The sequence below is a fragment of the Lissotriton helveticus genome, chromosome 2_1 (genome assembly GCF_964261635.1).
Source record: "Lissotriton helveticus chromosome 2_1, aLisHel1.1, whole genome shotgun sequence".
Classification (NCBI taxonomy): Eukaryota; Metazoa; Chordata; class Amphibia; order Caudata; family Salamandridae; genus Lissotriton; species Lissotriton helveticus.
The window spans coordinates 508,559,564-508,575,027 of NC_136059.1; the positions used below are offsets into that span (position 1 = coordinate 508,559,564).

The following is a 15,464-nucleotide window of genomic DNA, read 5'->3' on the forward strand; positions in this document are numbered from 1 at the left end:
CTGTTCCCTGGATTTGAGGTTGACCGCCCGAGCCGTTGGACCACATCCTCTCCACATACTATTTACATACAATAGTGGGTGTGTTGCCACCTGGCGTACTGACCATCCCCCAGTCCTTTAACTCTTCTGCAGGAGCCAGCCTGGTTCCAGAGGGGATAGTATTTTATTTTTGAAGATGTACAAATATACATAGATCTGGTGTATTATTAAAAGTAATGTAACTGTCATATGATGCATTTTTCCACAGAGCTTTCCATGACAAATTGATGTCGGTGTTGCTTTTATTGACGTTGGAAGGTTTAAGTACTAACTTACCAAAGAATAAATATCTGGGTAATGTTAGGTGTTATGTTGCTTTTTTCTGTAGAGGTTTGTAACATTTGTGCATTTATGATCCTCTCTTGCTTTGTAACTCCAATACTGGCCTTTATTCACTTGAAATTTCTGAGCACATTTAAATCTAATAAAAAAAACAGGCATACACAGTTTTGTTTAAGGATAGCATTTGAGTATCAACATTCAAACCTGCATTAAAATTGTTGTATTGTACAATCATATGGCATACCATTTTAATCAATCTTAAAATGACATCACATAATTTCTATATATTTTTTCAGGATGTCCCATATTCTGCAATTTGATGATAAAAGTAAGAAAGTTAAGGACGCAACCATGCAGGATGAAGATACTTTTGAAATATATGATCCCCGAAATCCCGTCAATAAAAGAAGACGAGAAGAAAGTAAAAAGATCATGAAAGAGAAGAAAGAAAGGAAAAACATGATGTAGTTAACGGAAAGTCAATCCAAACTGCAAATCAAAATTCTCTCAAAGTGAACTTAAAGAAAGACTTTTTTTAAAACCTAGATTCAAATGATACTTTTTTTCAAGGTCTGCAGCTGTGAATACAAAGAAAATGAGTTTTTCTAATTGGTGTTGTGTTATTCCTATATGCAGTCCAACACTTAATTTTCTGTTGCTCTAATTTACGTTACTCCATCTCACACAACAAGAATGTTAATAATTTACATGCACCCATTGTGCTTTGTGCTCTTCTATTTTTCACTAGGGAATGTTCCAATTGGGTTTTTCAGTCTTTGGTCCTGTCACAGGTAATGCTCCACCAATTAACCTAGACTCTCTTGCCAAGATAGAGTCCTTTTAACTTGGATAGATTATGTGTGTTTTGTTATTGAATTGATCAGGTTGGTGTCAATTAGTTTAATAGATATATGATAAGGTGCACCCTACCATGCTCTATAAGGATACTGTAACTCACCAAGGAGTTTCATGACCATATAGAGCAACACGGTAGAAGGCCTCCTTATAATACATGGTCCTACCATCACCCTTCTTTTAAGCCACAGTATCTTGTTATTTCATGTTTATTGCAGACAAGCGGAATAACATCAGAATTTGTAGTATGAAATTAAGCATACCTAAAAGTAGGTAGTAATTTTTGTAAAAAGATATTAGCATTAGTTTAATGTGAATCAGATTTTAAAATGTTCTTAACCACAGAATGCATGGAAACATGCAGAGATTCCTTATTTCCTGTAACGACCTATAGTGTGGAAACATTATCATGTTGCCATAACTATCTCTTTCTGCTATATATATTGACACAGTGGTGGTCACCACTGGGTAGTTATAGTTAGGCCCATGTATCAATGGAAATTGTTTTTGTTTGCTAATAACTTTTGCCCAGTTAAAGCGTTTGAAACAAATGTCTCATCTGCCTCAGATCTTTCCTGAATGGTTTTATGGTGATCCTTCAAGTGGAAAATGTGAATATGTCTGGACTCTCTTATCGCGTTTTCCCCATACAGTTTGATGATAGGAAAATTGAACAGCAATATAGATAAAATGGCTGAACAGAATTACACCAAATTCGGCAGAAAGCTAGTTCTTTACCCAGAAAACGTGTTGTTTGTAATTTGATGTAAATTCGTCCAGTCGTTTTTGAGAAATTAAGATCCAAAATGTATGTATATTTCACGTTGTGAAGGATCTGCAGACCCAACATATCAAAAGATTAATGGCCTGATTTTGGTCTTGGCCAATAGGAAATTCTGTCACAAACGTGACAGATATCCTGTTCTCCATATTACAAGTGCCATAGGATATAATGCACTTGTAATATGGCGGACAAGATATCCGTCACGTTCATGATGAGTATCCCATCCGCCAAGATCGAAATGAGCCATTAAAGATAATGGGGCAACCCAGTAAACCTCAGAACCTGGTTAATTACAATATACAATAACAGTGGCTATGTCGGTAAATTCAACTGATTTGTAATAGGTATTAGATACCCTGCTGAAAAAAGTATTGATCATGCAGCCAGGTAACACAACAAAGAAACAATTTCTTTAAGGTATGGAATTGGATTTCTTTACTTAATGTTCATATATAAGCAATACAACATCATAGAGGCTGTCCTTGACATATAACACATGCGGCGAAAGAATGTGATTAGTGACTGATCGTGGTAAGTGACATAGTGTTGTGCACAAGTGACATAAACAACGTATACAAAACACATATAAACCAAAAAGGTTTTGGGAAAAAGCAAGTCCAAAGTTCAAAGCATAAATCCCAACAATTGTTATGAATTCATATTCAAGTCAGGGAAATTGCGAGGACCAGTTGTAACAAAAAAGTTGACGTTTCAACCCTAGACTGTTGTGCTCTTAATTCAGCATGAGAGGCGGGTCTTCATCAGGACAGGGGGGGAGGTAAGGCAGCCAGAAGTTTGGTTCAGACAGTTGTAACTAGTAGTTCAGGAAGGTGTCAGCCGACACCTCCGACACACATCAGTTGATTGTGGTCCGTTCGAGAGTTTAATGCTCGTCTTCACCAGCCGATGGGAATGGTTTTTGGAGTGTACAGCGATCAATTAATTATTTACGATTTACTCGTGACGTCCTCATCTGTCCGTAGTTAGTTCACTAAAATCGAAATGAGGCCCTAAATTTGATCGACTGCCATCCACAAAGATATTTCTGCTGCTATTTTAGGACTCTGGAACTCTGTTCTCTATTCTGAAAAAAATATTTTCAATTTGAAGCCCCGCTGGTGGGCAAGGCCCCGGGGTAGTCACCACTTGTAAAAAAAAAATAAAAAAAATAAAAAAAAGTTAGGTACGTGCGGCTCCCCCTTTCCAATCAATTTAAATACCCAGTGGACCCCATCCCTCAGGGCCTGCATTGTATTTCATTTGTAGGGGATGGAGGCTTGCAGCCCCCCCCCTGAGTATTTTTATGGGTCTGGAGATACCATTCCATATGCGCCTCCGAGCCATTAAATGGGACCAGGGACCGCATCTACTGGGGCAAGAAATCTTCATTGTTGTGGTGGGAGGGATGCGGCTTTCCTCCCCTGCCATTGCACCCCACCCACCACCACCACAACTCCCAACATTGATTATAGTTGTTAGGTGCCCCGGGGGAACCAGCAAAAAACTATTTTTCTTTTTTTTAAACATAGGGTGAATATGAAATGAGCAGAGTAGCAGTTCATTTCATATTCTCTACTCCTTTTGGGGTATACCCCATAATGCCTTGCAAATACTTTTTGCTTACTTTTTAAGATCCTGGTGGTGCCCTTCTAGAAAGGGTGAGGTAACACCAAGCATTTTTTGGGTAAATGTTGTGAGGGGCTGCAGGGAGTGCAGCAACCCCCCTAAAAACATTTTAAAAAACTGGCTGTAAGTTTTCTTTGTCATTGAATACAAGACCCCATCAGTTCTTACCATCTTTTTAAAGCACTCCAAGCTGGAGCGATATGCTCTTCAGCTGGAGTGCGAGGATCTCTTGTGGTTGGCTCTGTGGCTTCTTATTGTGGCCTTAAGGGTGTGAAAAAAGATTCAACACAAGTTTAAGGTTGCTTTGAATAAAAATACTTTATTTAAAATATTTTGTGATAGTAATTATTAATAATCATAGCCATGTTCACGGTGTAATACATTGGATTATAGTTATTGATAAATTGTCAATCAATCAGCATTTGTAAAGCACATCACTGTCATCGCTAAGGGTATCTGGGCATTGTGTCTCCGTTGAAGAGCCAGGTATTGAGTCTCTTTCTGGTTTGCCAGCAAAGGGGCTGTACAGAGCTGGAGGGGAAGGTCACTCCAGATCTTGGCAGTGATATATGAGAAGGAGCGCCTGTGGCTGTGATGGATGCAGGGAGTGGGTTCGAGGGCGAGTGAAGAGGAGTACAGGCATTTGGAGGGATGGGGGAAGTTCAGTCAATGGTTGACGTAGGCCGGTCCTAGGTCTTGGAGGGCTCTGTTGGCGTTCATGAGGATCTTGAACTGGCATCTCTTCTGGATGGGGAGCCAGTGGAGTCTCTCAGGTTGGGGGCGATGTGGGTAATTTATTGACAAAGCAAATAGTTCTACTTTATTTATGTTGGTGTGCTGAATCCCTGATAAAGCCAATATGGCTTCCCTTTATATTTTGGACTTCTGACCCTATGGCTGAGCCAGTAGGCCTGCCTTACTTAAAATGACACCCTTTGTATTGTTACTTTAAATTTTTTTTCAAACATGAGAAATTCACTGAAAAAATAAAAGTTAAAGTGATGTTGTTCTCATTTCAATCTTTATTTCGGCCAGTTTGACCATCAAAGATATACAGTAAAACACATATAGTACAATACAAAACCATCGGAAATGTGCAATAAAAGGCCATACATTAAAATTCATGTTCTTATAATTAAGTAGTCAACTGCGACTTTAAAATACGGGTGCGAGTATGCCAGACATTTGTAAGAAATTTGGCTAATGCAAACACCGTTAGTCCCGAGACATCAGTTTTTAAAATTCTATACATCGGGAGGTATTCCCTACAACCAAAGTTTCTGATAAGTGGTAAAAGCCAATATTTCCTAGCGGCCTTGTAAGTTGGACAAAACAAGACCACATGTAGGTCGCTTTCCTCAGCACAGGTGCATGCCGGGCATTGCTTGGTAGAGGGCGGTGTTGACCAGGAGCTAGTATATAACCGCAAAGGCAGTGTGCCATATCTCCATTGGAGAAATAGCTTCCTGGCCAGCACAGGAGTCATCCCATCCAGAACCCTCTCCAGCCTGTAGGAATCCTTACATTGTGTAAATACAGATGTTAGTGACCCCTCGCCCTGGCGATCTAAAACCATAGCCAGTTTCTGCTCATAATAAGCATTGGCCAAGACTCTTCGTGGGATCCTAAGTGACGCATTAGCTGGATCGGACCATAGGTCTGGGAACCCCAAGCTCATACAGGACTTTATATATTTTATCCAGGGAATCTGTAGGGCTTTGGGGTGGGTTAAAAACTCCCTCAGTTCTGCCCTGTAGGTAGAAAGTTCCTCACTGCTCCATAACCTTCGCCAGAAGGCTATGGGTCTGAGGCCCAGTTCGTCTGCTATGGGTCTCAGGCCCAAGTCCATCCTCAGGGGGAGGAGCGGAGTACTAGACGGGAGTGCAACTATCTGTCTAATAAATTTGTTCTCCGTTATAGACAAATTGTGGACAGATGTATGGCCCCACAGTTCCGCCCCATATGTAATGGCACCCCTGGCCTGTGCCTTATAAATCTGGATAACCGGCCCCAGTGGTCGATATGTGGAACTTTTCATCATCCGTACGATGCCACCTGTGGTCTGCACTAATTTGAGGTTTGCCCTAGTCTGGTGTGTTCCCCAGGACATGGTTTCGTTTAACGTTACACCCAAATATTCAAAGGTGGAGACTCTCTCTAAACGTGATGATCCCAGCAGGGGGTTCGGGCGTGATCTTTGGGTTGGGTTCAAGACCATAAACTTAGTTTTCATAGCATTGATCTCCAACCCCCTTTCCGTGCAGAAAACCACAAAAGAATCAAGAGTCCTCTGTATCCCCATGGGGGTTTTGGACAGCAGCAGGGTATCTGCAAACATAATTGCAGGTACCCTGCTGCCGTTCAATTTTGGAGCATCAGTGTATTCAATGCCATTGAGATGGGCGATTACCCCGTTGACAAAGAGGCAGAACAGGGTCGGTGCCAGTACACAACCCTGCCTAACCCCTCTGTCAACGGGGAATCTGTCCGTTAATTCCCCAAGCTTCCCGCACCTAACCCGGGCATAGTTGTTCTGATGCAATCTCTGCAGAATTGCCAGAATGTCCGGGGGAGCCCCATCTCGGCCAGAACACTCCAGAGTTTCCCTCTGGGCACCAGGTCGAAAGCGGCCCGCAAGTCCACAAATATAGTGTACAAGCTGCCGCCCTCGAATATCGCTGTCCTCCAGTAGATAATGTTCAAGCGAAAAACCTGGTCCACTGTGGAGATTCCCTTCCTGAAGCCCGCCTGGTATGGACTGAGGGCGCCAGTTTCCTCCACCCAGTCCTGGAGGCGATTCAACAGTATCCTACCAAAAAGCTTCTGGGGCACGTCAATTAGACTGATTGGTCTGTAGTTGGCTGGGAGCAGAGGCGAGCCCTTCTTGAATATAGGAACCACCTCTGCCCCCAGCCAAGTACTCGGAATTTCCATGCCATGCAGGACTGCATTAAATACAGTAGCCAGGTAGGGGGCCCAAATATTGGGCTCCTGCTTGAACAGGTCCCCAGGGAGACCGTCCAATCCTGGCGCCTTTCCCGATGCCAGACCTGCAATTGCTGCCCTAACCTCCCCCACTGTGATCAAGTCCCCGCCATACTCTGCCGGTCCATTACCGACTGCAATCATGGTTTCTCCCAGCTCTGAACTATAAAGTGACTGAAAATGTGCCTGCCACACCCCTGCTGCAATATTTGGCTCTATTGCTGAATGGAGGCTCCCCGATCCCCCATTTACTACTCGCCAAAACATTCGATAGTCTCTTGTTGCGAGGGAGCTAGTAAGCTCCTCCCATTGGCCCTCCTCCCATTCAGTTTTGGCATGAGCAACTAGTTTTTTATATGCCCGTCTACTTTCACGTAGCTCCTCTCCGCCTATTCCCTCTTTGATGCTTCTAAGGAGTTCTCCCTTTGCCTTCCTGCAGGCTGCATTGTACCAGGAGGATTTGTATTGTTGCCCCCTCCTAGAATTCTGTACCTTGCTAAAGAGCTCAAATGCCGCTCCCTTTATAAGGTCCTCATGTGCCTGATGTAATTTATTGTGGGAATCTTTATTGCCCACATCATTAGCTAAATCTCCCACTTTTTCCAATATTGGAATTAATCCTGCGTAGAGGCTCGGGAGTTTCACTTGGCTCGTGACTAATTTTTCCCACCTGATTCTTCTCCTGTTGTTACCCAGTAGAAGTTCAGGTTTATTCTCCTCCTTAGTTGTAATAGAGGCTTCTATACCAGGGTGGGTGAGATCTAGTTCTAGGGCATTATGATCGCTATCTAGTCTCTCAGTAACCCTAAAGTCCAGAATGGATGACCAATTCACTAGCTGTACAAGGGCGTAATCCAAGCGGGACTCTCTTCCCACTCTGTTGTACGTGGGTTTGCTTGGTATATCAGACTTAGTACGCCCGTTGCATGCTCTGATTCCATGCTTTAAGGTTAGGGCAGTAATCTGGAGTGCTAGAGGTGTCCATGCCTTCGGGGGAGGTGCTACTACAGAGGGTACTGACCACCTGAGCTCTTCTTCCATGGGAAATCCCTCTAGAAGACCAGACAGTGGCTCAAAATGAGAATTTAGATCCCCTCCCACTACATAGGGGGTGCCCCTTGGAATGTCACATAAATAAGCTGAGAGCTCATCTATGGTGGGAGATTCTCGCGAAACTCCCACAGGCCTAGAGTAAATATTTATCAAGGCAAGTTTCGTTAGATTTGGCCAAGCTAATAGGACCACTAAAATGTCATCCGATGGCACCGGTAGGCGTGAAGCCTGGTGCCCAAGGTGAGACGCCACCCAAGTCCACCTGAGGGGCGGCCCTTACCCTCCCACCTAGCCGGGATAGAGAATGACAGGTAGCCCTGCTGAATATATTCTTCCCTTGCCCAGGTCTCCTGAAACATGCAAACATCCCCAGACTCAATATAAGTAACCCAGTCTTGTTTGTCCAGCTTATTTGCTAGGCAGGCCACATTCCACCAGATTAGTCTCAGATGCCCCGGTACAGCAGCGGAGGGGATTACAATAGTGGGAGTAAAAGGGGAACTAATGCCAGATGATACACCAGGACCAATGTTAGAAGTAGGTGGGTCTGGATCAGATGGTTCACCAAACCATTGTCAGAATTACCAGGGTTTAGATCAGGGGCTGAGATCAGTCAATCAACCCCATCCAATCCATCAAGACAATTAAATCGGTTAGAGTCGTAGAAGGGTGTCTCCGGAGGATGATAAACCGGTCGTGCAGCATACCCCCGGTATCTAGATCTCCGTTCAACCCTCGTCCAATTGCCTTGTAGTGGATCATGATGCATACGAGTAGGGGGAAAGAAAAAAGACACTGGCAAAGTCTGTATGGTGGAATCAGGAGATCTGTTTGACCCAGCACATATATGTAATACTGTCCTAGGGTCTCGGAAAGTTACCATAATACAATCCCCTATTATTGATTTTCTAGTTTTCCCCAGCCAAGGTACCCTTCTCACCATAATAATCTCATTGTTCAGATGGACCGGGAGGGGTCTGTTCCAGTTCAATCATGTAATGATTTTCCTTTTGAGTGAGTGAAAGTTCTCACCTTCTCCCACTTCAAGAGGGGGAGCACCCGCCAAAACCACCATAAGGCTATTAGCCTCAGGCGGCAAGTCGGGTCTCCGTGGTCTAGGAGCAGGCTTCTCAGGGAATAGGGGAACAGTACTATCATTAGGTATATCCCCAAACGTTATGCCAGGGGCTATGCCAAGGGGAACTGGGCCCACTGGTTGTAGAAATGGAGTATTAGATTTGCTGGGTGGTATTGGCACTAAGTTGGCCATAAGTGGCTGCAGGAAGGGGACAGCAGCAGTACCAGAGGAAGGACCTGCGTTAATTGAGGGGTTTTGAGTGTTAAGGGGAGTTTTAGCTGGGGGATTAGGCTCGAGGGGTCGGCTCTGTTTATTAGCCGAGGTTTTCAGGCTGCTTATAGTTTTCTCCAAAATAGAGAGTCTGGTCTCTACTTTCTTCAGGCTCTCGCTAATGGGCAGAAGCAGTGATCTGAGTAAAAATTCTATGTTCCCCATAGAAATAACAGGGGATGATATATTAGATAGATTATCCCCTTGGACGCTAATAGAATCAACACTATATTAGTATTAGTGCCCTTAACAGGAGTAGGATTATGAACATTCAATGTTATCCTATCAGAAGTAGGAGGGGGCTTAGGTGCTTTTCCGAAATCGGAATGGGGGATTTTAGTCTTGCCCTGCCCTCCCCTCAACTTCCTTCTACGCTTATTCGGTGGAGGGCCATGCACCTCTGCCACAACTATTTGCTTTGGCTTGGTTTTTCTTGTTTGAACTACAGGGGGCATTTCAGTGACTAGGTCAACAGCCATACTCCTAGGACTAGGGAGGGAAATAACATCAGAGGTCTGTTCTGTGAATGGGCAAAAGTTGGGAATACTCTCCCGCAATAGTAATAGAGGGACGCCTTCTTGGGATGATAAATCCTGGCTAACGTTAAAGGAACCTCCCTCTTGGGAGATAGGATAAGGAGTAATATCACAAAGAGGTCTATTTTTCATATTCTCAATAGAGCGGCGGCGCTCCGCCCTACGCTTCTCCAAAGAGGTTTCCTTATCCCCCTCGCCCTGTGCCCGTGTGAAGTAATTATCCAAAGTTCCATTTTTACCTCCTCCCACCTTCGCTGGTGTTCCCTCCGGAGCCGGTGATGGCATGTCCAGGACCTATATCAAAGTCCATGCGAAATCAAAGAAATACAGGCAAAAGAGAGCGGGCCCAGCCCGGCCTCCAGCGGCCCCTGACGGCCACAGACGGTCCCGCCCTTGTCCCGGGCTTCTCCCGGGACGCTCCAGCGCGCTCCCGCGCAGCGGTGGATGGTGTTGGAATTATGAGGGGAGTGACGCGCTGGGGGGCGGGGCTTGCAGGGAGAGCGGGCCAGGTGTGTAGAGTATTGGCCGTGCAGGGACTCCTGGTAGTTGGAGTCCCTGCTGTTGCTCGCAGCCCTGCAGCTCTTCCCCTTTGCTCCTCACCAGCGCTCGAAACAGACACCAGTTCAGCCCAGCACTCCTTGCTGCAAAGCGGGACCCGCGGAGCGGGTCCGGCGAGGAATGGCGTTCGAGTCAGGCACGGCAACAGGCTCTCGGGGCAGGAATCCGTTGTCCACACAGGATAAAAGGGTAGTGCAGATCAGAAGAGCGTCCCACCGGTGCAGGGAACAGGTAGGGATTTAAAAGTCCGTTCGCTGGGGGGAAGTGATGTTCTAGTTAGGTAAAAACATTAGATAAAATGTACCATTATAAACTAAAATAAACACTTATATTTACTAGTTATAGTTTACTGAGATAACCATAACTTGCTCCCACGTCATGCACTGTTTACGACCTCACATTTTGCCTTACTCATGACATGTTCAATGATAATTGATGACATCTCAAATAACGTTATTGGAAACATCACTGATGACATCATCCCTCAATATGCTATTCATTTTACTCTACAAGCCAGTACAGCCTTTGAAATAGATAAATATGTGCTAAATGGTACAGAAGCATATGAAGCATAAATTACACAAAAATGTATGTGCTTACATACAATAAGTACACTGTACTCTACTGAATCTAGGCACGCGTCTCATTAGATGTTCAAGCACCTACTATGCATAACCTTAGCAATGTGCAAACATTTTCATGGAGAGTCCACTAGCTCCAGACACCCAAGCTCCATTAGGCCCAAGCTTCTACTACACTCAGTTTCACCCTGTATAAAACTCTTCACAGGAGCACACTCACTCCAGACATCCAAGCACCATTAGAAGTTGTGACTCCTACTATGTGCAGCCTACACCCTGAGCAAAGCTCTTTACGGAGAGCCTACTTCCTTCAAACATCCATGTTCCATTAGGTGGCCAAACTCCTTCTGTGCATAGCCTTCACCCTATGCACAGCTCTTTATAGAAAGCTCACTCCCTTCATACAGCCAAGTCCCTACTATGCGCAGCCATCACCCTGTGCACAGAGTTTCACAGAGTCTACTTGCCACAGACTGTCAAACCCTTTTAGGTGGTGAAGGGTCTACTATGCCGCAACCTTTGTTCTGTGGACAATCCTTCATGGAGAGTACACACCCTCCCTACATGCAAGCCCCTTAGGAGACCAAGCATTGTACAAAAGGTTACACTGTTTAACAGTACAGAAGCTATTGATAATGTGCTTTAGGTGTAGCTCACTAAGTACCGTTCAGTGTCAGAAATGTATAGCAAAGTGTCATTTCACCAGTGAAGTCATCAATTATGCCATTGAACATGTCATGAGTGATGTAATATGTGAGGTCATAAGCAGTGCATGATGGGTGCCCAAGTTATAGTTTGCACTATAACTGGTGAATTTCAGTGGTTTTTAGTTTTAAATGTTACTTTCAAAATACATTTTTTACTATAACATCACTTTAACTTTGGTTTTTGTCTGTGAAACAATGTATTTATTTAACACCTACTTGCGGTCGCCAGTAGATAGTTATCGTTAGAACCTGGTTTCCATAGGAAAAGTTTTTTTTTTTTTGTTTTACCAATAAGTTTGGTGCTGTTTGACGAATCTTCATGACATTTTCAAAATTAGTTTGACGCTCAGTTCAGCTTCTTTGTGAAAAGTTTCGGGGTGATTCGTCAAGCAGGAGATGAGAAAAAGGGGGGTCGCAAAATGCTGCCCCCCATGCAATTTCCCATTGGGGTTTTGGACATGATTACAGGCTAAACCGGTGGACGGAATGACACCTGATTTGGCAGAAAGGTAGCTCTTGTTCCAGAAAGATCCTTTTTTTTTGGTATAAATCTTTTCAGGAGGGGCGTGGCCAAGATGGCGGAGTGAACGGACGTGTTCCTCCTGAGCTCCCGCGTCCGCCTAGGCCCCGAGCCTTGAATTTACGCCTTTCTCCCCCCTAATCGGCCCGGAGGTCCGGGTGCGATCAGGAGAGCGTCGGAGCGCAGCTGAGTGGTGCTCCGGTTCCTTCACCGTTCGCGGAGTCGAGTGCGGTGAACCCGACTGCTGGTACCCCGAGCAGCGGCGGCGGAGCGGCCCTGACTGGAAGCCCGGCTGTCGGTGACGCAGACCCTGGGGGCTGCGGAGGGAGACCCGCTGCGACGGAATCGCCCGCAGGGATACCGAAGGTGCCGGTGGCCCAGGACCGAGGTGAGCTGAGCGGTCCGTGGACGGGGCGGCGGGCTCCGGTACGCCCCCAGGGCTAATCGGGACCGCGGCTGCGGCCGGGCTGGGAGAAGACGCAGGCCGGGACCGCTGGTGAGGCTGCACAGGTGCGACAGCGGGCACTGGCGGATGCTCAGGAGGGGCGCGGAGGAACTTTGGCGACCCGCTGGCGCAGTGTGCACGGACTTCATGGTCGCTGACCGGTTCCCCGGTAGTGAGGAGGGCTCGGTCCCGGGCCGGGAACTACGCGAGGCCGCGGCTGCGGCCTAGCAGGGGACACTCGACGGCGGAGGGCGCCAGTGAGGCGGCGCCAGCGGAGTAGCGGGTCCTGTCGGGCTGGTCACCAGCGATCGGCGGCCTGCCCCGAGAACTGCAGTGGTCCTGGTCGGGGGTAACAAGGCCGGATTGTGGTGGAGCCGGGCCCCAGGCGTTAGTTCCCCCCGCGATCAGGCAGAAGCGCCCCGGGGTGACGAGGAGAGTACAGAGCGACCAGGGGCATTGCGGATAGGCCGCAAGAAGAGCCAGAGCTTACGGAGCACGACACCGGCATGGAGCTGGCGCCGCTGCGACACTGGGCCTAAGGACCAAGCCAGGCCAGGGGCGCTGCCCAGGAGAGCGGTGCGGGGCTGGGAAAGGCCCCTCTCGAGTGCTCGGCTGCCGGGAGCGGAGGATCCTCGGCGCCCTGCGGACCACGCCTGGGGGCCGGAGTGGTGCAGGTTGGAGCATCGGCGTCGGGCTGCCTGGAGCCAGGCCCTGGACAGAACTTTCCCCTCTCCCCACGGACTCAGCGGAAGAGGTGAGGTGTGGGCTGGGTGAGTGCATGGGGTAGCGGAACCCCCAGAGGAGCTACAGACTGCCATAAGTGGAGCGCAAAGTTGGCGATATATCGCACCAGGGTGGCCGGGGGTTCACGACAGCACCTGATACCCGGTGCACAACTGGGAAGAAGGAGTGACCTGGGGACGGCAACTGGGTGGCACCGGGCTCCCACTGAGTGGACGACTGCCGGGGGCCCGACCTTGAGTCGAGGAAGCCATCAGGGACAGGCCTACGTAGCGGAAGCTCTCGAGGGCTCACGCCAGGGATTAGAGCTTGGTCGGGGGACGGATTGACCGGGACCTGCCATAGTTTACTCAAGAGCTGCGGAGCAGAGAGGAAGATGGCTGGGCAGAAGGGCGGCAAAGGCAGCAACCGCACGCTCACAGAAATGCTCAATAAACCACCAAGCAAAGGAGACAAGACCTCGACGCAGTCGGGAGGCGCATGCGGATCTCAAGGGGGGAGCAGCGGAGAACCCCCGGTCACCAGATCTTTTTTAGAATCCCTCTTCGGGACACTGAGAGACGACTTTCAGGAGTTGAAAAAGGAAGTGGCAGGTGAAGTACGAGAATTGCGCAGAGAGGTGGATGGACTCGGGGAGAGGGTGGAGGCGGTTGAGAGCTCAACGCAAAGACAGGACGAGGAGATTACGCACTTGCAGCAGGAGGTACTCCGCCTCAGGGACCAACACATAGACCTTCAACTGCATAATGAGGATCTGGAAAACAGATCAAGACGGAACAACATTAGAGTCCGGGGAGTGCCGTCCACAGAAGAGACCTCCGGCATAGTGGCCTATTTGCAGGACCTGTTCCGCACTGTCCTTGGCGAACCTGCGGATTTCCCCGTCAAGATAGATAGAGCTCACAGAGTAGGTCCGCAACGGCGCGCAACTGGGCCGCCGCCAGATGTCTTGGCTTTCCTTCCTGACTTCCCGCTGAAGGAGCGGATTATGTACGAAGCAAGGAAGAAACAGACGATAGCATTTAGGGGTCATCAAGTAGCGCTGTATCAAGACCTCGCTGCGACCACGCTCCAGAAGCGCAGGGCATTCAAGATTGCAACGGACTTCCTGAGGCAGAACGACACGCCCTACTCCTGGGGGCACCCTTTTCGCCTCATATTCCGGTGGAATGAAGAGTCGCACCAGCTGCGATCTCTTCAAGATGTCTGCGAGGTACTAGGGATCACCGCAGAGGCAGAGGGATCGTCCACGCCACGGAGGAGGAGGAATTCTACTGATGGAGGCTGGCGGAGAGTCTCGAGACACAGGACACAGAGAGCCTCACAGAGACCGGCTTCGCCCACAATCAGATCTGGGATGGCGGACGCTATTCGAACAACAGCCGAGTCCTCGGTGGTTGAGGAAGAAGTGGCGCTTACCGCATAACATGTCTCCGGGGGGAGATTGACATTGCATTACTGACGGAGCTGGCTTTGGGGGGGGGGTGGGTGCGGGAAGGCGAGGGAGGGGTGCTGGTGGCAAGTCGCCCACGAAGGTAATTCACCACGGACTTGTCCGAGAGGGGCAGGCCTGGGACTAATTGGACTACAGACGGTTGGTAAGGATGGGTTGGGGGGTTCATGTTGGGGTTACGGGGGAGGGACTGCGGGGATCGGGGAGTTGGGGTTCGGGGGCCTTGGGATCCGGGAAGGGGGAGTTCGGGGAAGCTCTGTCCGGTGTTGCTGTTATGTTCGCTCGGCTTAGCCAGACCTCACGGGCCGATCCGAGGGCAGGATTGGCACTTGCTGCTTTTGCTTGTCAGGTGCTGGAAGGTTGCATTAATCTGGTATGGCAGGATTGAAAGTAGTGACTTTGAATGTGAAAGGGCTAAACAATCCCACGAAACGTAGGGCGGTTCTCTCCTTGTTAGAGGCCTCACAGGCAGACATTTGTCTGCTGCAAGAAACGCACTTGCTGGTTGGTGACTGTCACAGGTTACGGTCCCGTTCCTTCCCCACACAGTTCTTTTCCTCCAACACCACTAAAACGGCAGGAGTAGCTATATTGGTCTCTAATTCCTTTAGGGGTGAGGTGCTACACAAATTAGCTGAGCAAAAGGGGAGACTGCTGGCGTACAGATTTAAGTTGGGGCCTTTGCAATTCACGGTGGGGTCGGTTTACTGCCCGAATGAGCGTCAGGAACATTTCCTCCACACTACACTGATGGATGTCACAGCATCTCCCGACAGGCATCTCATTCTGGGGGGGGACCTGAACCTGGTGTTTGATTCCTCACTAGATAGATCAGCGCAGCGCTTCCCACAGACCGGGGAATTGTCGTCCACTATGAAAACACATTTAGCCGACCTCGATATGCACGATCTTTGGAGAGGATTTCACCCCACAGATAGGGATTATTCTTAT

General features: G+C 48.0%; 1 protein-coding gene across 1 annotated transcript in view; it reads left to right on the forward strand.

Moving 5' to 3' along the window:
- The window catches only part of CWC27 (CWC27 spliceosome associated cyclophilin), a 1,032,773-nt gene extending 1,030,233 nt beyond the window's left edge, over positions 1 to 2,540 (forward strand). Inside the window, exon 14 of the mRNA XM_078675149.1 lies at positions 618 to 2,540. Coding sequence (XP_078531275.1) covers positions 618 to 789 — 172 coding nt within the window. The 3' untranslated portion in view covers positions 790 to 2,540. The remainder of the gene's footprint in view (positions 1 to 617) is intronic.
- Positions 2,541 to 15,464: the final 12,924 nt, after the last annotated feature.